At 39.0% G+C, this 25,153-nt stretch overlaps 1 protein-coding gene across 4 annotated transcripts in view; it reads left to right on the top strand.

Moving 5' to 3' along the window:
* The window catches only part of TRPM6 (transient receptor potential cation channel subfamily M member 6), a 205,034-nt gene that overhangs the window by 127,651 nt on the left and 52,230 nt on the right, over positions 1-25,153 (top strand). For all 4 annotated transcript variants that reach the window (XM_086685020.1, XM_086685017.1, XM_086685018.1 and 1 more), the window contains 8 exons: positions 2,931-3,083; positions 8,011-8,157; positions 10,932-11,060; positions 12,407-12,658; positions 14,271-14,445; positions 14,650-14,764; positions 18,597-18,790; positions 21,935-22,067. In XM_086685020.1, coding sequence (XP_086541146.1) covers positions 2,931-3,083; positions 8,011-8,157; positions 10,932-11,060; positions 12,407-12,658; positions 14,271-14,445; positions 14,650-14,764; positions 18,597-18,790; positions 21,935-22,067 — 1,298 coding nt within the window. The remainder of the gene's footprint in view (positions 1-2,930; positions 3,084-8,010; positions 8,158-10,931; positions 11,061-12,406; positions 12,659-14,270; positions 14,446-14,649; positions 14,765-18,596; positions 18,791-21,934; positions 22,068-25,153) is intronic.

The following is a 25,153-nucleotide window of genomic DNA, read 5'->3' as shown; positions in this document are numbered from 1 at the left end:
TCTCTTCATCCAATGTGATGCTTTAGGGAATAATGCTTATTTTATTTTTTTTAAAGTTTATTTATTTTGAGAGACAGAGAGAATGAGTATGAATGGGGGTCATACTCCATTACCTCCATACTGCATACTCCATACTCCATGAATGGGGAGATAGAGGGACAGAGGGAACCCAGGCAGGCTCCACACTGTCAGTGCAGAGCCTGACGTGGGGCTCTATCTCACCAACTGGGAGTTCATGACCTGAGCCGAGATTCAAGAGTAGGACACTTAACTGACTGAGCCACCCAGGTGTCCCTTAGATGCTTATTTTATAAAGCTTCCCTCAAACACATTTGTTCACCCATTTCCAGATTCTTCTACCCATTACAGTTTGGCCTCACCTCTCATCTTGAATTATCAAGAGTAATTTAGTTAACTACTAAAAACATTAGACTTTTTAATAGTATTAACCATAATCTATTAACCATAATCTAAAGCTTTAGGTTATGGTCAAGCTTATAAAGTACTTATGCTTATAAAAACTGAATTAAAAGGGATAAAGCATGAGAATTAAGAGATACATTAAGACTGTATATTATTTTATTTTTCCTGCAGTTCTTAAAAATTTGTGTCCCAAATAGGACGACTTTCTTAAAAATATGTTTTTGTTGGACACACTATGGAAAGCACAAAGAAATAAAAGGCATAATATATAAAATAAATAAAAGAACTTTCACATTTCAATTCCACCAATGAGATTGCAAAAATAAGAGAAATTGAATCAAAACTTATTTCACATAGATTCCTCTTTTAAAAATATTAGATAAATAACAGCTGTTTCTAGAAGTTCTCCTTTGATCTGTTTTGATTTCAACTTTGGAAATGATGAAGCAGAGACATGAATGGGTCCACCTCTAGCTACGCAATCTCTGGCAATAACTGTTTTTAATAAAATGTGTAGAGAATGAGATGGGGTAAGTTGGCTGCAAGTTTGAGCAGTAATTTTCCCCATGGCTGTGTCCTGTACATAGTTTAGTTTACTAGAAATCCTTTTTACTGAGAACTTAATAACATTTTGCTCCTCATATACCTTGTATCAACAAAGAGACCTAAGTGAAACAAGACTGAATGTTTTGCCCCAAAACACAGTGAGTCGAGAAAGAAGTCTGAATTAGCTACTTAAAATCTCTGAGCTGCAGGAAATTGCTCTCCCTGTGTAGATCCTGATTCCTCAGTGTTTGGCTTGTGAGTTTTGAGAACACATTTGCAAATAATTGTAAGGTGTCCTGGTTAGACTAACTCCAAGTGCATGAAGACTGGAGGAAGACCTTATAGGGTGTGGTGGAAGTGAAAACTCATTTAAATACTTATAGGGGGATAGGCTCCAACTGATCCCTTGGGAATGGGATATCGCTATCCTTGAGTAGTGTTTCATGAGGCAGTTGTCCTGCAAGGGACAAGTGGAGTCTTTTCAGGAAGTGGGTTAGGAATTAATTAGTGTAATGTCATCATTGTGCCTGGTAACTATGATGTTTCCAGACCTAGAAGACTGTGTGTATTTTGGGTTCCACATCTGAAGAGAAAGCATATACTGTTCACACAAACAAAACCCTGTCAAAACTGGGACGGTCCTGAAAAACTTCTTATAGGAGATCAGGCTTTAAAATACAACCAAAAGTCATTTCAGTAGTGAAAGTTGACCAGGATATGACTTCAGTTTATTTAGTCATGAATGGTGTGCAGTCAGGGTTAATTGTATTTTTGTTCACCGAATCCCAGAGAACTAAGGCCTGATTTTAGCTTGAAAGAAAAGTAGTGCTCAAGAAGTTGAGTTGTACAACATTTAGTAAATCTCCTACACCATTTATTCTTAAAAGCCATATAAATTGAACATAAAATAATCTTTTGAATAAAAAAAATCTTTTGAATAGCCCATAAATACATGAATAATAGCAATAATAATGAAGGAACTATGGATATCTGGATGAATACCTTCCTTGGGATTTACTGGCAAAGAAAATATTTGTGTAGGATGTGAGCTGAATGCACCAGAAGGTGGCACTTGGTATGTTTTTATATTCTTGATTTCATAATATGAATACATTTTAATGTGTTTTACGGGATAACTACTTAATGGCATTAAAAGGTTATGAAAGCAATATGCTCATGCTTACTGAAAAATAATACTTCTTACTGCCTGCTCCTATGGATAAATAATTACAGTGTAGTATACATATTTTTAAGCCTTTAAATGCATATATGTGTATGTACATATCTTCTTTAATTTTTAATTTTCTTTTTGCACAGTAATGGGAGCACACTATATATGTTATTATATAGTTTGCTTTTATTCACATAACAATATAACTTGGATATCTTTTCATTATATTAAAAATTGCCTTTATCTTTTTAATGATTGCATAATATTCCACTCTTAGGTTGTCCTACACCAGCTATCCTCCCTTTGGAGATGGATATTTAGGTTGACATAGACATTTTTTTTAAGTTTATTTATTTACTTGACAGGGGAGCGGGGGCAGAGCGAGGTAGGGAGAGAGAGAATCCCAAGAAAACTCTGTACTGTCAGTGTAGAGCTCGACACGGGGCTCGATCCCACGAATCGTGAAATCATGACCTGAGCCAAAATCAAGAGTTAGACGCTCAACTGACTGAGCCACCCAGGTACCCCAGGTTGACATAGGTTTTTTGCTATTACACATAACCCTGCAACAATCATCCCTATACACATGCACTTGTATTTATGAGTATTTCTGAGAGAGACACTTCTAGAATTGGAATTGAGTCAACAAGTACATGTCGAATCAGGTTATCAACTGAATTGGGGATAGGTCTGACACTATATGTACGTGAAAATCTTCATTTTGTTACTTGGCTAATACTTGTGACTTGTGTAACTCTTACTGTTTCTTTTGCTTTATTTTCTTTCAAAGATCATCATAAGTATTCTTTTTCCACCCACCATTTTGTCATTGGAATTTAAAAGCAAAGCAGAGATGTCACATGTTCCCCAATCCCAGGACTTCCAGTTTGCGTGGTATTATGGTGACCAGAACGCCAGCAATGCCAAAGAAAGTGCTTATACGGTTAGTACAATATCCCCAGGAACTAAGCTTTCATATGCATTCGTACACATTTTCATACACCTGCACAAATGTACACATTCCCAAAATTTGTTTAGGAAACAACTTATTTAGCAATCTTAGTCATATTATCTATGATCAGGCATAGCATGTATGATATGTCTAATTAACCCCCATATATGATTAAGCAAAATATCCCATTTCTTTGGGAAATAAAGTCTTTATTCTGCCTTGATGGCTGCTTCACTTTTCATTTTCCCTTGTGACAAGTAGAATAAATAGAGTTACTGTTTCTCTAAAGTTACAATGAGGAATGCCTCATATCCTTAAAAATCTTTATTTGTTAAGATGCAGGTTTAGAATTTGCATTATCTTTACTGTTTCACTGCAGTTTTTTTTACATTCGTTATATCCAGTGACCAACTAATTTTACATGAGTTCCCAGTTTATATGCTTTCCTGAGTAACTTGAGCTACTGCTCTCGCAACCTGTCTTCATTGGAAAGTCCCCAGTATTCTGTCTGTGCACGTATTTTTTGCTTTTTTGTCTCAACTTGGATCATTACTTATAAACTTATTACTGTAGGTGCAGTGACCGTCTTCTGTGGTACTTAATATTTTAATGAGGTATCTTTAGTTAGCATCTTTTTTGGATATGCTTTTGCACTTGTGAAGTATTTGTTATAGTATCTAAAAATGTATTCAGTAAGTATTAAATTCAAAATAATTATAATTAGCGGGTATGGCTGACGTCTGTTTTGATTGGGTGAGCATCCATTCTGATTGGTTAATGCCCCTATCAGATCAGTTGTTAAATATTTTGACTCTCATGCCTGTTTGGGTATATATGTATTCCTCTCCTCTACCCTCTCTCCCTTCCTTCCATCCTCACTTTGCTAAGACTGATGTTTTATCTGGGGTTCTCAGAGTATAAGATGACAGGTGCATTCTAACCTCTGTAGAATGCGTGAGCAATTATCTTGCCGAGCTGGGCTAATCAAGTTGTCGCAATTGTGACTGTACTGGCTAGATGATATGGTTACTAAGCACAGACCATTTCAAGTGTTTTTTTAAGGGAAGATAAGAAATGCAGTGTTGGCTTAACACCTTTAGAAATAGAATGAAGTCTTCATATGTGAGATATTTTGTTTGAATTTGCTCATTTATATGTTCACACTGAGTTAGTTTATTGAAGTGAACAATGGAGAAAGCTGCTTATCTACCTACCTATCTATCTATCTATCTATCTATCTATCTATCTATCCATCCATCCACCCACCTACTTATCTATAAACAAGTGTATAAATATGTTGGCAGTTGGTAGCAAATAGTACTTTGCAAGCGGATGTAACTTCACTTTTGGCTCTTACAGGTTTCACGGAAAGCTAAGCTCCCACAAACACTTAAGGCATTGTAGATAGCTGGAGCATTCCACTAAGTAGTCATTCTCAAAGGGGAACTTTTAGAGTAGGAAGTCCTTCCTTAAGTGGCAATTAACTATACTCTTAACATTGAAAAATATGGTACGTTCTCACAATTCCCTGAAAAATTAAACTTTGGCTGTACTGTAGTGGTTCTGTTTATAACAATTGCCCACCTGGATGCTTTGGACATGGCCATATCAATTTATCAATTAAATTAATATTTAATGGCCACCTCCCATGTGCCAGATAAGATACAGTGTTCTGGGGACACTGCATGGTGGCTTCTGCCACCATGGGGCTTATAATCAGGCCGAGTACCTGCGATACCTCAGCATTATTCAATTTAAAGCATTTTTTAAAAAATGTTTCAATTTGTCCTGTTCTGAATGGATTATAATCACAGTAACAATGTTCTCTTGTCTATGAATTTAACTAGAGCAATAGTTTTTGATTACCTGCTTTATGTTTGGAATTTTGCTAAGCAGAGAGTCAGCATTTGATGAGACGGTAAGATTTCACAATGTTGATTAAATATAATATGCTTGATAAGTTGAAGAACACAATTTGTATTCTATATTTTGGGAGAAAAGTGAAGGCAGGTAGATGCTCTTTTAGCAGGTCTTTGTAGTTTGTCCTTGTGGTAATAGTAGGTGATAATGAATATAACGAAAGTACCACCGGTAATAGGAAAAGGAAGCCCATTGTTCTGAAGCTGTGTAGATTCACCCACTGCATCTGCTTCATGAGGTTTTATAAAAGTCCTTACTGAAGTCTCTACAGGTAAAATAACTTTGCCATCAGAAGTTTAATCTATCTAGCTGCTAGCCCTTTGAAAGCATGACTTTTGATGACAGGAGCTTTCTTAGGAACAAATTATAGCAAGATGGCCGAATGCCTTAACTAGAAGAAGAAGATTCTTCTCATCTGGTGTCAGTCAGTGAGGATTGGAGATTGGTGGTGGCTTCATGAATGAGGTAGTGGTTAAGATGGACTTATGTGGAAATAGCATTTCTGTGGAAGGACAGATAGTAGGTAGGGGCCCAGAGGCAGGAATTGCAAGGCATATGTCAAACATCGTATGTTCCTTGGCTTGGCTAGAGCCCAGGTTATAGTGGATATGGGACAAGGAGGAAATATTTGTGGGTATGGCTGGGAAAGTAGATTGAGGCTAGATCATGGAGACTCTTGTATATCCTATGAGGGAATGTGGTATTTTTTCTGTAGGTAACAGAGACCCCGTGGATGTATGTGATACAGTAGCAAGATGCTCTGACCATTAGGAAAATTATTCTGCCTCCAGCGTAGAGGATGACGTGGCAAGAAGATAGGCTGAAAACAGGGAGAACATAGCCTGGTGTAACCATCCAGATGAGGAGGATTACGGGCTTTGGCCAGAGTTAGTAGCAATGGGCATAGAGAGGAAAAGAGAAATCTTAAGTGAAGAATCAAATAGAGTTTGAACATGGAGCATGAATGAAAGGGAGGTAGCAAATACGACCAAGAGGTTGATGGTTAAAACAAGGACATCTTGAAAGGATATGGGAATATTTGGAAAAGGAGCAGGTTTGGAAGGAGAAAGAGGAGTTTAGTTCTTAGACATGTTGATAAACTACAATGAAAAAATGTTTTCAAAAGTTGAACGATAATGTGTTTGATCAGACCATCATTAAGTGGGGAAGATGATAGTAATACAGTGGCAAATAGGTATGAATTTTAGTAGAGTTGATTGTTGTAGTTATAATTTTATCCTGTGTGCCTGCTGATAGCAGATTCCTTTGAGAGAAAGAGGAAGGAGAGAGGACAGGGGAGAGGGGAGAGAAAAGAGGGAGAGGAAGGGGGAGAGAGAGAGAGAGAGAGAGAGACCATTTGATTGATGATATTGAGATTTGAATAGAAAAAAAGTTAGCTAAGTGAAACATTTTTATGTTTACCTTCTTGTAAGGGTGAAGGAAGGAAAGTCCTGAATCTGAATTTATATTCTCACATTGTCTTCCTCATGGTAGTTGGGTGTCTTTGAATTCAACTTAGAGAGAGGCCCAATTAGGGCTTTATAACACATACCAAATTGTCAAGAGTTAAGTAAGACCTAATGAGAAATTCCTAGAAAAAAATAATAAGAGATATTATTTACTCACAAAGTCATTACTTAAATTGCTTTCTGGGGTCTTCTTAACGTGGTACTGATGTCATTAAAATCACAGTAAATGAGGACTTTTCTTATTGGTTCTAAGTTATTTTAACTCTGGGCTGGTCCAAACCTGTTAGGAACCAGATCAGTTCCTATACTTTTAAGTCACAACCCCAATTTCATTGCCCAAAGTGATGTGAATGACAGCCATCAATCAGACACTGAGATAACCGGTCTAGAAGCCAGAAGCCTCAAAAATTACATTTTCTCAATTTTATGGACATTTCAAGCAACACTTCGTTTATTCCTTGTCTTGTAAAATCATACCAGTCTTGCAGGTGTGACAACTAGAGAGAGATCTTTGGTGGATAGGATGAGAAACGTACTTGTCAAAGAAGCATCAGAGAACATTGCTTTCTTTTCATTTAATATTTTTTAAAGTCACAAAAGGAATGCATTTCCTGTTTAAAAATTAGGACCACACAGACCTTTATAGAGTAGGGTGACATCTCTTTGCTTCTCTTTTACCATTCCTAAGTTCCCTCTTCCCCAAAACAACCAGGCTACAAGTAATACTTTCTTTTCTTTTCAGTTCTTTCCGCCCGCTTTTTACAAGGCTTTTATCCTGTGTGCACACCTGTGTAGTCACGGTCATGCATCCCCTTGTCTGCCACACAGATGCTTATTTCTCATCACCTACAAAGGTTAACCCCTTTGGACTGACACATCTGTTGTAAGAAACTGGTGAAAGATTTGGTGCTTTCCTTGGAAAAATATTTGCATGTACAACACAAATACTGGCGTATAGTTGCAGGAGGATTCAAGGAACCCTGGAAGCTCAGAGAGTCCATGGACTTTAGGCACAGCACCCCTGCCATCAATGAGGGCTACATGTCTGCTATCAAAAGCCAAAATTCTAAAACTCATGCTGTGCCCAACTTTCCTAGGACTTGGGAAATACATCATCGATGGGTGTCTATTTTGTCTTCCTCTATTATGGAGATAGTTGTATTATCTGTTAATGATTTCAGGGGAATGTTATGATATCTTTAGGTTTCAAAATACTGACAAAGGAGGTTAAGCAGAATAGGAGCAGGGACCACTTTTAAACCCTTGGAACTACTCTTGGTCTGACTAGGTTTCATTATTGGATACTTGGCTTGCATTTCAGAGATCTCTTGGGCTCCTTCCCCAAAAGTCAGAGATTTATGCAATACATGTAGTTTTCTTTCCTCGCAAGACTAAGATTATAATTTGGCAGGTGGGTGCCCAATTAATTTCTAATGTATTATATTCATAAATAGTTACATATTTTGGATGTTTGCAAATATCAGGATTTTAGTTAAGGCTCTGACAATAAATGATTATTTATTTTGCAGAAAGACCGTGATTTGGAGAGAGGCCCTGATGAGAAACTAGATGAAAATCAGCACTTTGATTTAAAGAGTGGTCCCCAAAGCCTCCCATGGACCAGGAAAATCTATGAGTTCTACAATGCTCCAATTGTCAAGTTTTGGTTTTATACGGTTGGTCTCATTGCAGCAATTAAAAATAGGCTTCATGATGGTCAATAGTTAATGATGATTTTGGTAATGATATGCCTGGTTTGCCAACTTGTGATAAAATGTAGAAGTGCGATAAGAAAAAAAAATGAGGGGAATCACAGAGGAGGTAGGAGAGAAGATTGGAGGGAGGTGAGGACAGGTTGTAGCAAATCTCTCTTACTATGGGAGTAAAAGAACAAGAATTTTCTTCTTTCCTGAGTGCTTCCTATTAGCTCTGCTGGGACTGAGCCTGTGAAACTTTGTGGAACAGCCAAGTAACAGTAGTGGTTGTAGAATTAAGTGATGGCTGTGGATCCTTTTCTCATCTTGGGCAAAGAAATCAAGCAGTTGAGTTGATTTGTTATTTGTAGGTGTAATGTGTAATATGAACAAAAAATGCAAAGTGTTTGCTTTTTGTCTTCAATCACATATGATTATAAATATAGAGAGAATAATAAAACTTTTTTATTTTATTTTATTTTATTTTATTTCATTTCATTTCATTTCATTTCATTTCATTTCATTTCATTTCATTTCATTTCACTTCACTTCACTTCATTTCATTTCATATCATTTCATTTTCCTCTTCTGACACCCCCCTCCGCCTTGGAGGACAATGACATTGCAGAAGTTAATTTTATAAATAAATAATACATTTAATATTGATAGTAGTGATACAGAGAAATCATTAACTGCACTTTAAATGTAATGAGTGCTTTTCACATTTATTTAATAACATTTATTTTTCTAATGCTTACTTATACTTTAAATTGCTCCTGGCCAAATTGTGTATTTCTAAAACATTTCAAGTGCGATTATAAAAGGACACTTATCTAAATGTGTTACATTGCAAAATATTTACTTGCCCATCCAAATGTGTATTTCATATATTTATTAAATATGTACATAGTTCTGCTATCAAAAATCAAATCTTCCTTCAAATGATGAGGTTTCACCATTTTTTGTGAATGTGTAACAAAATATCCCAAAGTCTCTGGTAGTAGCTTTGAGAGACTTTTAGCCATAGCCATGTCATTGAGAAAAAAATATTCAATATTTCTGTTCTTGGAAATCTCCAGCCGATGAACTCTTAGGGACAGGAGTAAAGCTAAGCAAAGAGAACAGCAACAACACATAGTTAACAAACAAATGGAACAAATTAGCCACCTGGGTCTGCCCCCCCATAATGGACAGTGTTAGCAGTGAACACAGACGTTCTTGACTTGATGTCACATGGCTCGGTTATGATGTGCGTGTTTTACTGAAGCAGTGTCTTGTTACAAATGTGATGATGAAGAAGAAAAAATGTAAACATTTTTGGATCTTTTAAGAGTTGCAAAGAAAGAAAGTATCAGGGGGCAATATTACCAATATCTACGGTGATTTAGTGTTTGGTCATCATGAAGCCAATGACAAAAAGGAAAAAAAAAAAGAAGATTACTTGATAGAACAAATTTATTTAAATTATGTGTCTAAGTGGTCATCAAACATGCTTAGACTTTGAGGAATAAACTTCGAGAAATATAGAATTAACAGAATTTACCTTAACTTTCTTATGTGCTTGCTTTTCTAAACTCTTTATCTCATAGGCAGCAATACCCACCGTGCCTTCCCCAAATACCACACATTGTATATACAATGACTACTGTGTAGTTAGAAGTGGTTTTGGCCATTCTCTGCGTAGAACTCTACTGGGAGGGTAATGTACCAAGCTTAGGTAGAGCTCAGAAAGATCTGAAAATAGAGATTCAGGTTAAAGTAATATGATTCACTTCCTTGAGAATGAAAATGAGTGCACACACACACACACACACACACACACACACACACACACGTCCCTCGCTATTGATCTGGGGCTTTAATACATCTGTCGATCAGCTAGCACTACATATTGTCACTGAAGTCATTAAAAGAACACGGTCTCATGCATTGTTGGTGATTATGGAAACTGGTAAAGCCTTTCTGATGGGCAATTTAGTAGCATTGTCACGGATTTAAATGTGTATGCCCAGTGATTCTACTTCTGGGAATATATCTTAAGATAATAAGAACGTTGGAAAAGATTACAAAGCTATTAGTCCCTATGTGTCTATATATGTGTGTGCTTAGTGTGTCTTAACTTTTTGAAGATATTGGAAATCTAGGTTTAATATATATAGTTAAAAATGAAACATGCATTTCTTGAATGTCTACCATGTGTTAGTTTGAGTGCTGAAGATAAAAATGTGAACAGTCTTTCACTACAAGGACTCACAGTTGGACGATACTTTCCCGCTAACCAGGATGTTTTTATCAACATAAAATAAAACTCCCAGCAGAAGCTAATGTCACATTTTATTACATTCGAAAATAGACACCTACTGATACTGCTCCTTGGTGTACTTGGGGCACGTGTTTTCTATGCTTACAGGGAGGGGAAAGTGTATGATTCTCTCTCGGTTTGTCGTTAGCCTGACGGTGTCCATGTCGGCATGGGCCGGGTTCCAGAAATTCTGGTCAGGAGCCAACAAGATGAGACAGTGCCCCATTCCATGCATTTGGGAACAGCGGTCTTCATTGCTTTCATTAAATTCTGGCATAGAAAACTGTACATTCTTGTACTTTCCTTGAAATCAGGTTCTGCGTAAACGGAAGTTATATTTCCATGTTATCATGTTGAAGTTCCTTTGTGTCTCTGCTTGGCTCGGTTTGTGTCTACTTGGCATTCTCCATTACGACTCTCACTCATGTCCAGGGAATGTGTGTCCCCCTCATAGATGGCATATTTGGCATTCCTCATGCTGTTCACTTACACTGTGTTGGTGGAGATGCAGCCCCAGCCCAGCGTGCAAGAGTGGCTTGTTATCATTTATATCTTCACCAATGCCATTGAGAAGGTCAGGGAGGTGAGTCGCCCCTTCTACCTTTGTCTTCTCCACCTCTAGGAAGAGGTGTTTTGGGCTCGTGATGAAAACGGACAGATACAGCAAGGGTGGGGGCGAGACAGGCAATGCTGATCCTGATTTGCTCGGGATAGAAAGGGTATTTAGGGGAAGATCTCTGATCTCAACCCTTAATCCTTGCCAAAGACTTACTGCTGGTTGCTGCTCTTTGAAAGCAGTTATTTTTAAAGACGTCCAAGTGTGTTTATCTGTCTTAGAGTGAGGCTATCTAATTGTTGTTAGACCCTCCAACTGTTTGATTTCCCAGAAGGTTTTTTTATTTTTAATTAGATTGATTTTTATAGCCTACCATTACTGTACCTTGTCAGCCTCATTTTACAGTAGGCAAATAAGTGGCCAGAGTTGTGCAATAAGGAAAGAATTCATTGATGGCTTTTGAATCATTTTCCTAAACACCTTTGAAAATTGAAACTGAGAATCCCTGAGGCAAGTAGTCCAAAAGACAAAACAAAACTTTCATTTTTGGTTTTGCAAGCGAGTCGCTTAAAAAAAACCCCAGAGGTAACATTCATGCAGGTTTAACTATAATCATATGCAGCTATAACTTTGTTTTACACGTCAGTGTATATGTGTCTCGATGTATATGCATTCACATACCTTCATTTTGTTCTGGAGCTAATATGATGAACACTGTATACTAAGTGAATGTATTCTTAGTAATTATACCTGTATCGCCTGCTAGTCAGTATCGTGGAGTTTATAGAAAACAATTCAGGAGAAAAACCTCTGAATGCCACCATTTTTTATGCTTTGGGAAAAATAAGTTTATGACTTTACGTTTGAATTTGTCTGATATTCTTTTGCAGGGGTAATTTCTTATACTAGTGACTTCTAATGTGGCATTCTTAGTGATTTGTCAACGACTCACTAAGTAGTGGTAGCAGGACTCGATTACAGGATTCCTTGGTTTCAAACCAGTTTCCTCTGTACTGGCTCTCCCTCATGAAAACAGAAAGGTAGCTGTAATAGACCCACGGTAATACTGAGTTTTTAAATGTCTTGGTGGCCCCCTGTGTTAGCTTAGGATTAATGAAAGGTAGGAAAACGTATTCTTTTTTTTTTTCTGGTTTGTTTTTCAAATAGCTGGTGACATTAAAACACATTTATAGAACCGTTTTAATAATTCATTGGCCAAGGATAACTGAAGGCTCTAAAATACCCTTGTGATCAAGGTTTGGTGGGGTTCAAATTATTCTCTAAGCCAGCAGTTGATGTGCCAAAGAACAGTATTATGAGCCCCTTGGGTCACATTCCATTCTTTAAATTTCCCTCTTTCTTTCTTCTTTTAGGTCTGTATTTCAGAACCTGGGAAGTTTACTCAAAAGGTGAAGGTATGGATTAGTGAGTACTGGAACCTAATAGAAACTGTGGCTATTGGCCTGTTTTCAGTTGGTTTTGGCCTTCGGTGGGGCGACCCTCCTTTGCACACAGCGGGAAGACTAATCTACTGCATAGACATCATATTCTGGTTCTCACGGCTCCTGGACTTCTTTGCCGTGAATCAACACGTAGGTCCATATGTGACCATGATTGCAAAAATGGTGAGTACGATCTGTTTGTGTGTTCTGGGGTCCTTTTTAATGACTTTGCCTACTTTCATGGTTCACATCCAGTAGTTTAACCTTTAGAATTGTTTATAGAAGCACAGACATTGAGTTCATGTCGTCTCTGCTTTCTTTATAACCACAAACTCATATTTAACAAATGTCCTTGCAGAGTATATTGGGTGATTGATAAGGAGACTCCACTTATTAGCCTTCTGGTTACGGCCAGAAGATATGATTGAATCAAATGTGTCTCTGAGCACAGTGATTCTCGAAGGTCAGATTTGTGTGAGGCTACCACCAGTAATATTTTCTGCTAACACTTTCAATGTATCTTTTTATCTCCTCACCCGCAGCCAACTCTTAAGTAGTATGCGTTATGGGCTGCACTATATTCTAAGTACTTGTACCTATTAACTCATTTAATCTTCAAAATAACATTATAAGATAGGCACTGTTACTGTTGTCCATATTTTTCATACACGGAAATGGAGGTTAAGTAAATTTCCCCAGGGCATAAGTAGGGGAGTCAGGTTTCAAATCTGGACCATCCGGCTCTGTCATCTGAGCCTGCTGTGCAGTTGGGTTAGCCTTCTCCAACTGGCTTAGGGACCTGAGACCCACCCTCTAGGAAGTACTCTCCAGATCATCTTTGGCTTTTCCTTCTGGAATACTCACTGGCAGGGATGGGGCAAGTTCTGGAGAGAGAAGGGTAGTGCTTGAACAAAGGAGAACAGAAGAGGGAGAACCTCTAGGACTCCAAAGACAGATTTTTCTTTCTTTACACTTATATGTAAAATTTTTTTTCTTTATATTTTTAAACAAGAAATGTTCTCTGGTCTTGGTGGCATTGATATTTATCAGATAGGTTGTGCTGAGGTAACTGATACATCTTGGTGAGTTAGCACAAGTTATTTCTCCCTAATGCAAAGTTTAATGAGTGTTCATGGGGGCTGAGCTCTACCCTATAACTCAGGGATCAAGAATCCTTTTATCTTGTGACGGTGCCATGTCAACATAACATGGATTCCAAGGTCTCCTGTGGTGGGGAATGAGAGGGATGGAGAAAGTTTAACAGCTTTTAACTGTTCTGGGCAGGAATTAAAATAACTCACTGCCACTCCCCAGGCTATCGGTTAGAATAGGTCATATGGTACCAGCTTTGTGGAAGGGAGGCTAAGAAATTCAGAGGAGCTCATGAAATACTCATGAAATAAGTGAACAAAAGGGTTGAATTGATGTACATTTAGTAAGTGAAATGAACATGACCTGATCCATTTCTCAGTCTCTAATTGATTCCTGAAGATAACCTTAGGGATAAGGACTCCTTTGACCAATTTGAATACTCCCTATTTTTTTGTTTAAGCACAGATTCTTCACCCTCAACACATCTATGTTTTTAGACAGACATTGACATGAAACATGCTGTGACAGAGGGAAGGAAATGGTTTAGCCAAAGGAAACCCAGCTAGTCATGGACTACGGCATTTTGGTCAATGACTAGACAGTCTTAATACTGGGAGGTGTGATTATGAATGCTGCTGGTGTTTGATTTGTTCTAAACTTAAAATGAGAGGTAAAGTTCTGGTTGTGCTGTGTTATTTTGTAGACCGCAAACATGTTCTACATTGTGATCATGATGGCCATCGTCCTGCTGAGCTTTGGAGTGGCACGCAAGGCCATTCTTTCACCAAAGCAACTGCCATCTTGGAGCCTTGCTCGAGATATTGTATTTGAGCCATACTGGATGATATATGGAGAAGTCTATGCTTCAGATATAGATGGTGTGTTGGGGATTTTGGCATCGTTCAGAAATCAAACCCTTGTAGATACTCAGAGTAAAAAAACAATCTGGAAAATATTCATCTGGATCTTAAAGATGTCAAAAATTTATGGTATTCTGCTAAGTTAATGTGATAAATATTTGTGTAGAACCATAGGACTGTGATTCATCTTATCTCTCATTCTGTTAAATTCTTTATTTGTAGTTTGTGCAAGCCATCCGTCTTGCCCTCCTGGTTCTTTTCTTACTCCGTTCCTCCAAGCTGTCTACCTCTTCGTGCAGTATATCATCATGGTGAACCTGTTGATTGCTTTTTTCAAGTAGGTTATTTTAGTTAAATATGGTTATTTTATTTAAATCAAAATGGGGGCAGTTGTTTTGAGTAGATTCTCATATTTTGGGTATGTAACCTTTGGTTTTTGTGTGTGCCATTTTCTCCCCCTTTTCATTATGGTTTTAAAACATGGGCATGAAACTACTGGTAGGAAGGGAAGAGAGCACAAGAAAAGGAAAAAAAAAACAATAAATGGAGAGAGTAATAAAAGCAGAATGAAAGGAGATCATGCATTGTAGTAAAGTAGTAAGTTGGAATCGCGGAAGAATAACTGTTGCTGAGATTAAAAGCTGACGGAGGGCTTCTTTGTGACTTTTCGTTACTTGGCTCCAGTATGTCTTCCTCTTTGCTTCCTCTTTCTCACTTTTCATTTCTTCTCGGTCTACTTTTCTGGATCATCTCCTTCTCCTCAACCTTTTAACCTTGGAACTTCCCTGGGCCCAGACCTTGCTCATCTTTTATTTACATTTCATTTGGTGATCTTGGTCAGTTTCCTGTAATGCTGACAAATTCCAATTTGTATTTCCAGCCCGAATCTCTTCCTTGAACTGCAGTCTTACAGCTCCAACTGCCCCCTTATCTGCTACCGGTTGGATGTATAATAGAATTCTAAAAATTCTAAGTGTCCACCTGATCTCCTCTCTTTGCCAGCATGTACTTATTCTACTTGTCATCTTTCTCAAATCTACGGAGAAGACCACAAGTTTCCATCAAATCTCCATTTCCCCAGTTGTTCAGATCAACAGCCTTGGAGTCATTCTTAATGCTACTTATGTCTCTACCTCTAAACTGCCAGGGACTCCTGTTGACTCTGCCTTCAAATAGATCATCGATCCAACCACCTCTTACCACCCCACTGCTACTGGAGAGCCTCCTACTTATTTCTCTGCTTCTGTCTTTGGCTCCTATATACTGTTATCAACAGTTGTCCCTAATGACTCTTCAAAGACATATGTCAGATGGTGTCACTACTCTGCTCCAAACCCTCAATGGTTCCCCATTTCACAATTCCTACCATGACCTAGAGAGCCCTGGTGAGTTGGTTTTCCTGCTGCTTTTAAAATCACACATCACACTACTCTTCCCTTAACCCTTTCCCCTCCAACCACACTGCCCGGCCCCCCCCTCCCCCCAACACACACCCATAGGTTTTCAACCAGCACAGGTGTGTTTGCAGTTGCTGTTCCCTCTGCCTGGAGTGCTCTTCCTTCAGGTATCAGTGGGACCCATTCCCTCACCCCCTTCAAGCCTGTGCTCAAATGTTCCCTTTTTAATTAGACCTAACTTAAGGATGGCATTTGAAAGCACACCGCCCTTTCCTTCAGCCATCTCTTTGCCTGGTCCCCCTTATTCTTCTTTCTTTGTACCCACTTGTGTACATACAAGTTTTATATTTTATATATATTTTTTTCCTGTTTGTCTTTTTTGTCTACTGGAATATAAGTGCCTCAAGGACAAGATATCGTATTGTCTTTTTTGCTGAAAAAATTTTCCCAAGTACCAAAAAGAGTGCATAAATATATTTGTTCAATGGTTAAGAGAAATCAAGTGAAGTGATGGGAGGAAACTAGTATTTTTTGAATGCCTCGTTTATGCCAGGCAATGTGCTTAGTATTTTATTCATTGATTACCCCACTGAAGAAGGCAATATAAAAGAAGAGAAACCAATGCAGTGGAATATAAGTAAAGAAAATAGGGAAGCAAAGGGCTGGAGGGGAGCAAAATAAATCAGAATACTAAAAAAATGACTGTTGTTGCAAATATATGGGAAGATGTACCTTTCTGTTTGTTACAAGCTTATGTAACTGTCATCTCTTTTAGTCCCACCATTTTATAAATGTCTAACATATCCTGGTGTTTAGTTAGTATAGCTATTATTTATGACACTTCAAATAATATTTAGAGTGGGTATGAGATTTTTGCTTCTCAAAAATGGCAGGTGTCAAAAGAGAGGTTGAGAAATCCTCACATAGACAGTTGTCTCTCTCTAGAGATGGACAGCCTGAGGACCAATGAGCTGAGAAACCCCAGATATGACTACTTGTCCAGGTGCCCATTCTAAATTCTTCATAGCAAGAATTACAAAAAACAAAAATAAAAACAAACAAAGAAACAAAAACAGACAAACAACCCCTCCCCCCCACCACCCTGAAATACACTGTGAAGATTGCCACCTGCTGGTGGACAGGCTGTAGTTACACTTGGAGTGACTGGCATTTAATCCTGGTGGTTCTCAAACCTGATGGTGCAGGAGAATCACCTGGAGGGCTTGCTGAGACACAGATTGATGTTACGTCTCTGCTAGAGTTTCTGATTCAGTAGTTCTGGGCTAGGGCCCATGAATTTACATTTTTGACATGTCCTCAGGTGATGCTAATGCTGTGGTTCAGACCACACTTTGAGAACTATGTTAAGACCCAGTTTTCTATCTTTTGGGGCACCTGGATGGCTCAATTAGTTAAGTGTCCGACTCTTGATTTCAGTTCAGGCCATGATCTCATGGTCGTGAGATTGAGCCCCACATCGGGTTCCGCACTGAGGACAGAGCCTGCTTAGGATTCTCTCTGTACCCACCCCCTTCTCACAAAACCAAAGCAAACCCAGTTTTCTTTCTTTCTTTTTTTTTTTAATTTTATTTTTTATTTTTAAAAATTTACGTCCAATTTAGTTAGCATATAGTGAAACAATGATTTCAGGAGTAGATTCCTTAATGCCCCTTACCCATTTAGCCCATCCCCCCTCCCACAGCCCCTCCAGCATCCCTCAGTTTGTTCTCCATATTTATGAGTCTCTTCTGCCAAACCCAGTTTTCTTTCTTTCCATCATCCACTTTATGGATTCTGTGAAACTTCCCCCTCCCTCTTATTCTGAGCTGGCTTTCTCCAGGATAGTTCTGGTTCCTTCTTTTTATGATCGCTCACATTTAGGGCTGCCTGTCTTTTTACTGGCTAATTTCTCCTGTCCTACTCAAGTGCCACTTTGCCATCTTTCTCTATAAAAGCCAAACTTTATATTAGCCTGAGCAGAATGTTAAGATAGACATTCCATTGTGTCCTCTCCCTGCACTTACCGTGTTATAGACTTAAAGTTAAGTAATTAGGGATGATATGGTGTTTTGGAGTAAGTGTACCACCTACCACAACTTCATGGACAGTTCCATAATGTCAGTATTTACCCTAGTATCTACATATTAAAATTAATGTAAAAGAGATCATCTAAGGTAGCCTATTGATAAGGGATTACCTTCATTGTAAAGTTAATCTAAGTAATTTAGTTTAGTTTCTACATAGAAGGTGCCCTTATTGATTATTTTAGGGTGAATTCATTTTTCTTCCCTGTCGCTTCTTCATTACCATTCTTTCCTTTGGGTGTGTTATAACTAGGATTATTCTATCAGTTCTCATGTTTGACATGAGGAGAATCTCTTCATAAGGATGATAATAGAGAGAAACATTAACAGTAGTTACTGTGAATGGTGAATTATGGACTGAAAAGAACTTCCTATGTGAGAAGAGATGGTGTACCAAGAATAGTGTAAAGTTTCAGTTTCTGTTCATTGCATTTAAAACATTAGCATTTTCTCTCTGATTGTCATTCCTATTTTTTGTTTATTCTGATTAGCATATTTTACTGTAGAAGGTGATTAATGTATCTTTTTGGGTAGAAGAAGAATCACAAAGGCAATGGATATTATTTTTATTGGCTAAGGCTGGGAAGGTCAGGTGAACCAGTCAAAAAGTTGGAAAGTAGAGAAAGGATCTGTGATGTTTCAGGATGCCATATTAAAAAGTTATCCCTGTCTTAACTACAACTTGCAGTAATGTTTACGTGGATATGAAATCCATTTCCAATAAACTATGGAAGTACAATCGCTATCGCTACATCATGACTTATCACAAGAAGCCTTGGCTGCCACCACCTTTCATCCTGCTGAGCCATGTGGGACTCCTCCTTCGCCGTCTTTGCCATCATCGAGCTCCAAACGACCAAGACGAGGGTGATGTTGGATTAAGTAAGTTTTCATCGGTGGGGCACTAGGATGAGAGTAAGAGTGGAGATCCAACGTGAAGACACGCTGGAACATTGTCAGTTAAATTCCGGGCACAGAATGGAAGGCTCTAGGACTTCACTGATGATCGAGTGTCTGCTAAGGACTTGGGTCTAAGTAAATAGAGGACCTGCATCTGAGTAAATACATTGATTCCATCATGTGGTTGTAGTACGTTTGCCAAGATTAACCGATACTTCGAAAGAAAGAAATAGGTAGGGACAAAATTTCCCCGTAAGTGTGCAAAGGCTTTCTGTTGCCTAGAAAACCTTGTTTTCTCTACTTACTTGGAAAGGCATTAGAATAACTCCTAGGGAGTAGTCACAGTGACCCAGACTCATTTCCCTGTTGTGGAAGACAGGATTGACATAGAAAGGGATTACAAAAGGTCTTGTGGAGTAAGGGGAAGAGATAAGACAGCTTCACTTGTTAACCAGAGTCCTGATTCTCTGGTTCTCTGATCTACTGAGAATGGAGGTGATTCTGTATGAATGTTTCATTTTTCAAGAACAATTCAGGATGCGGAGATGTGGATTCTCATTTTTATATTTTTCTTTACTTTTCTTATGTATTTATGTATTTATTTATTTTGCAGTGCTTAAGTCTACATATTTTGAGAATCTCCTAGTTAATTTTGCTGATTCGTATCTTAACCTGCACGATATGACTGTCACACTAACTGTTATAATAGAACATTTCTTATTGTGGTTTTGCAGATCTTTTGGTAGTTCCTTTCAAGCAATTTCACAATTGGTGCCATGCCCATTTTTAGATAGTCCCTGAATATAAAGGAAATGGGTGGCGTAAACCCACAATCCTTTATATCAATCCCTAAATCCAAAATACGCCTGAAAATGGAAAGCTTTTTTTTCCCCCTTCTTAAGTTAGAGACTCATTGGGATAAAAGAGGCTGATGGAACTAATGTGAAGCCATTTATTGTCTTTATCCCTTGTAGTGTGAATATTCATTGATTTTGCTGCAGAAATAATGTGTTGGATTTTTGGGTACTGCCCTAGCCTCAGTTAGGTATTTTACTGCATTTATGGTATATGTACTGTATTACCTTTCGAAATTGAGAAAAGGAAAATTCTGAATTCTAAAACACACTTGGTTCCAGGAGTTTCAGATAATGGATTGCGCACTATTTATACATTTCTATGGGCTTTTAGGGGGACAGGTGTCATTACAAGGTTGATAGGATGATATGCTTTTCTTCTTGCTGGTAATTGGCTCAGTGAAGTATTTTTCTCCTCTTGAGTCACTTCGGAGATTTATTTTTCTTTTCCGTCCGCTGCCCCCCAAGAGATTCAGCCTTTATAAGGAAGCCAAAGCACAAATGAAGTTAATTTAAAGGTTTCTAATTATACTCTAAACTTTAGGCTTCTAACAGAGAGCCGTCCCAGGCCTGTCCGTGAACCTGCTGCAAGTTAACAGTAGAATGTGGACCACCTGAGAGATCCTGGAATTGGCTGGGGTTTGGCCACATTTGGGGCTTGCCTTCATCTGGGCTTACAGGGTGATTCCGGTATATAACGAAAGTAAATTTGCCGAAGCATGGATGTGTGTTCATTCTGAGTTCCGGAAAATTCTTGAATTTTTCTGAAACTTCTTCCCATCCTGTTTTGAAGATCGTTTGCATTTGGGGCTGCAGTGCCACCTGGCGGAGAGTCACAAGAACGCTCCACACATGCAGGCTGCAGCTGTCACTGGGATTGGTCCTTGGGTTGTTTGCTCTTAGGAATCCACAGAAAGATTAAATCATAACAATTGTAAAGTTCCTCATTCTTAAGAGATTCTTTGATGCAAACAGGCATTTAGAGTTTGTGAGTGACGATACTGGATTTTTTTTTTTTTTTTTTTTTAGTTCTGAGAGATTCTTTCATGCCATAAAATCAATATTTTTGCCTATTTTATTGGAAAATAATGGAATGTTTGCATTTCTAATAAGTTTGAGGGAACTCTATTTTTTTCCCTAAGTTAAGTGATACCACTGAAGGAAGAGAATGCACCAATTTTTACCCTTTTTGCGACACCATTTATATATTTTCCAAGTATTAGAAACCTGCTCAAGAGCTAATGTATTTTTCTGTTAGATCAGAGTGAGAGCCAAGGTGGTAGATGGAATGTGATCATCAAAGTCTGACACAGAATTGTTTCATAATATCATGAAGTGATGTGTCTTTTTGTGAGTTAATTATAATTATGTCAAGGAAGGTGGACAGCCTCAGCCACTGACTGGCAATGATGTTTCTGTTTCTAGTAGAGTAACTTAGTCCCATTTATCCGTGAACAACATTGGGGTTGGGATGTCAGCCCCCTGCATGGTCAAAAATCAGTATATAACTTTTGACTCCCCCCAAACTTTACTGATAGCCTACTGTTGACCAGAAGCCTTATAACATAGTTAATTAACACATACCGTGGATATTATATGTGCTGTATACTGAGACTTATAATAAAGCAAGCTGAAGAAAGGCAAAGGTTATTAAGAAAATCTTACGGGAGAGAAACATTTACAGTATTTACCAAAAAATGGTATTTACTCTTTACTGAGAAAAAAACCCCACATGTAAATGAACTTATGCAGTTCAAACCATGTTGTACAAACTCAGTGTAACAACATGAAACTTTCTGACACTTGCTGGATTAATTTAACAGACTTGGACTTCATCTAACCTTGATTTTAACCTACAGGTTACTTATTGTCATTTTGATAGACAAAACAGTTGGCAGAGGAGAGGGAGTCAACCAGATTCTTTACCCATATGCATATAAATGTAGCAGATTTTTGTAAATGGGTAGAGACATTCTAACCTATGAGCATATTGAACAGAGTGTCTGTTCCACATGAGTCCTGTTCAAATTCCCATGCCTGTTTATACAACAAATAGGCAAGATCCAATCTGGTGTTTCTATTTGTTTCTACACACTGCCTCTCCATTAATATTAAGAATTTGGTGTAATAGAGCAGCAAAGTTTTATCACACGAGCTCCAGTTCATAGAGTTTTCAACACAAGTGGAAGAAAAGCCCCGCCTACTCAGTATCAGCTTCCTGTTAAAGGCAAATTATGATTTTTTTTTTAATGTGCCATACTTATTTACACAGAACTCTACCTGAGTGATGAGGATCTGAAGAGACTTCATGACTTTGAAGAACAGTGTGTGGAAATATACTTCCACGAGAAGATGGAAAGACTGAATTACAGCTGTGAGGAACGAATCCGAGTAACATCAGAAAGGTAAAAGATACATGTTTTTTCCAGCTCCCCAAACCTGATTCTACTAAAATGTCCAAAGAAGTAGAAAGATGTATTTTTAAAACCCAGAAGTTTAGATTCTCTAAAAATTTTTTTTGTCAGTGTATAATATTTATGGAATTGATGTGTATTCATTGAGGACCTACTATGTGTATTCCAGACGCTCTTCCATTCACCAGTGATAAATGATGAATAAGAGACAAGAGTCCCTGCCTTTGTAGGACTTGTGTTCTAGTGTGTGCAGGCAGACCAGTAAGAGGGCGGGGGTGGAGGACACATAACAAACAAGGAAACACATACAAATATGTAATTCGATGTCAGTTAAATAGCGATGAAGAAAATAAAGTTGCGTAAGGGAATAGAAAATGATGTTGGGGAGGGGTCTGCCAGAGTTGGGGGTTGGGTTGGACTCCTTGGGGTAGTCTGTTGCCGGGAGGTCACTGCGGAGTCGCAGAGGGGGGAACTGAGAGGGGAGGGCCAGGCAGAGACATCCAGTGGGATGGCACACCTGATCGAAGGAACAGCAAATGCAGATGCCTGAGGCAGCAAGGTGCGTCCATGAGCAGCAGGTAGGACTGGAGAAGGTCGAGGGCTGCGTCCTGGTTGCACTGGGGAGATGAGGACAGGGGAGGTTCTCTTGTTTTGCTTTCATATGGAGATAACAAAATAAACGCTTGTGGTCCTGGAAATGATTCACCAGCAAGGGAGAAGCTGCAAAAACAGGAGGGAGGAGGTGATTTGCTGAAGTGCAGTCCCCGAGGAACGGTTTACTGCAGGTCCTGGGCATCTCCCTCAAACAGGGCGCCTGTTTGTATGAGAGAGTATGGCTAGTGTTCAGGAGGATGCGGGCACACAGCTGTCGAGGCCAGGGGACCATCTGATGGTGCCTGTGGGTATGTGTGATTTGGGGGGTCAGTGCAGGGAGGCCACTGAGAGATTTGAGGAAAGAGAAAATGTATTGGAGAAAGTGAACATATTCAGAAACTGTGGGATCAAAGCCATCATGGCTGTACTGATAATTGTGCGTACATGGCATTGTGTTAAAATATGGAAGACTGCATTGTTATATGCATTTTTTTAAAAAAAAAAAACAACAACACAGAATTGTTTTTGTAACCAAAGCAAATTGACAGAAGTTAAAGGCGTTCCTTCATTTTCAAATATACACGGACCTAGCTATAAAATGTTATACCTGGGGCACCTGGGTGACTCAGTCAGTTAAGCATCTGACTTTTGATTTTGGGCCAGGTCACGATCTCACGGTTTGTGAGTTTAAGCCCCGCGTTGAGCTCTGCGCTGACAGCATGAAGCCTGCTTAGGATTCTCTCTTCCTCTCTGTCTGCCCCTCCCTGCTCATTCTCTCTCTCCCTCTCTCAAAAAATAAATAAACAGTTAAAAAATAAAATGTTTAAAAAATATTTTTTTTAATGTTTATTGAGAGACAGAGAGCGACAGAACAAGAGCGGGGAAAGGGCAGAGAGAGGGGGACACAGAATCCGAAGCAGGCTTCAGGCTGTTAGCAGTCAGCACAGAGCCTGATGTGGGGCTCAAACTCACGAACTGAGAGATCATGACCTGAACTGAAGTCAGACACTCAACCAACTGAGCCACCCAGATGCCCCAAAATAAAATGTTATACCTAATAATGCATGTATTTTTTTCTGATATCCAAATGGATAGTGAATCCTTAATTGAATTACACAAAGAACTCTGTAAATGGTTCACTATGGATATTTCTGCACTTTTTTTTTAATGTTTATTAATTTTTTGAGAGATAGAGACAGAGAGTGAGCTGGGGAGGGGCAGAGAGAGGGAGACATAGAATATGAAGCAGGCTCCAGGCTCTGAGCTGTCAGCACAGAGCCCAGCGTGGGGCTAGAACTCACAGACCATGAGATCATGACCTGATGTCATGAGCTGAAGTCAGATGCTCAATCAACTGAACCACCCAGGTGCCCTTTTCTGCACTTTTCAAACGATACCATATTATGTAGATATGTACTTAGGTGGCTGATTGAATTTCAGACCAAATTTTATATTGAGAACAAAATATCAAATAGAATTGGTTTTTGAGCCCACAAAATTTTATTTTCCTTAAATAATATCTTTAGGCCAGAGCTTGATGACCTTCTCTTACCTTGTTCCTCTTCTTCACATTCTGCCTCCGTTATCGATATGCTCACTGAGTTCCATGGGCCAGCCTGGCTCTCGGTCTTCCAGGAGACACATACCCAGATAGGAATTTATAGAGCCAGGATGAAGGCCTGCGTCTGCTATTTACTAGCTCTACGTACTTGGGCCAATTTACTCTGGGTCTTTGTTTTCTTATTTGCAAGATGTACACAAAAATAGATATACCCCTTAGAGGTGTTGAGGATTACATGAGATAACACAGATGGACTGTGTGGCAGAGTGCTGGTCGAGAGTAAGGGTATGATGCAAGTAAAGATAGGCTCTGGGGTGCTCAGATGGCTCAGTTGGTCAAGCATCTGACTTCAGCTCAGGTCATGATCTCACAGTTCGTGGGTTCGAGCCCCGTGTCGGCATCGATGCTGACAGCTCAGGCCTTGGAGCCTCCTTCAGATTCTGTGTCTCCCTCTCTCTCTGCCCCTGCCCTGCTCGCACTCTGTCTCTCTCCATCTCAAAAATAAATATTTTTAGAAAGTCTCTATCCGACTTTGGCTCAGGTCATGATCTCACGGTCCGTGAGTTCGAGCCCCGCGTCGGGCTCCGTGCTGACAGCTCAGAGCCCGGAGCCTATTTCGGATTCTGTGTCTCCCTCTCTCTCTGACCCTCCCCCGTTCATGCTGTCTCTCCCTGTCTCAAAAATAAATAAATGTTAAAAAAAAAATTAAAAAAAAAAAAAAAAAGAGAGGGGCGCCTGGGTGGCTCAGTCAGTTGGGCATCTGAGTTCAGCTCAGGTCATGATCTCACCGTCCGTGAGTTCGAGCCCCGCGTCGGGCTCCGTGCTGACAGCTCAGAGCCCGGAGCCTGTTTCGGATTCTGTGTCTCCCTCTCTCTCTGACCCTCCCCCGTTCATGCTGTCTCTCCCTGTCTCAAAAATAAAT

The sequence above is a fragment of the Puma concolor genome, chromosome D4 (assembly GCF_028749965.1).
Source record: "Puma concolor isolate L17-30 chromosome D4, mPumCon1.1.hap2, whole genome shotgun sequence".
Classification (NCBI taxonomy): domain Eukaryota; kingdom Metazoa; phylum Chordata; class Mammalia; order Carnivora; family Felidae; genus Puma; species Puma concolor.
This window is presented reverse-complemented; position numbering and strand designations above follow the sequence as displayed.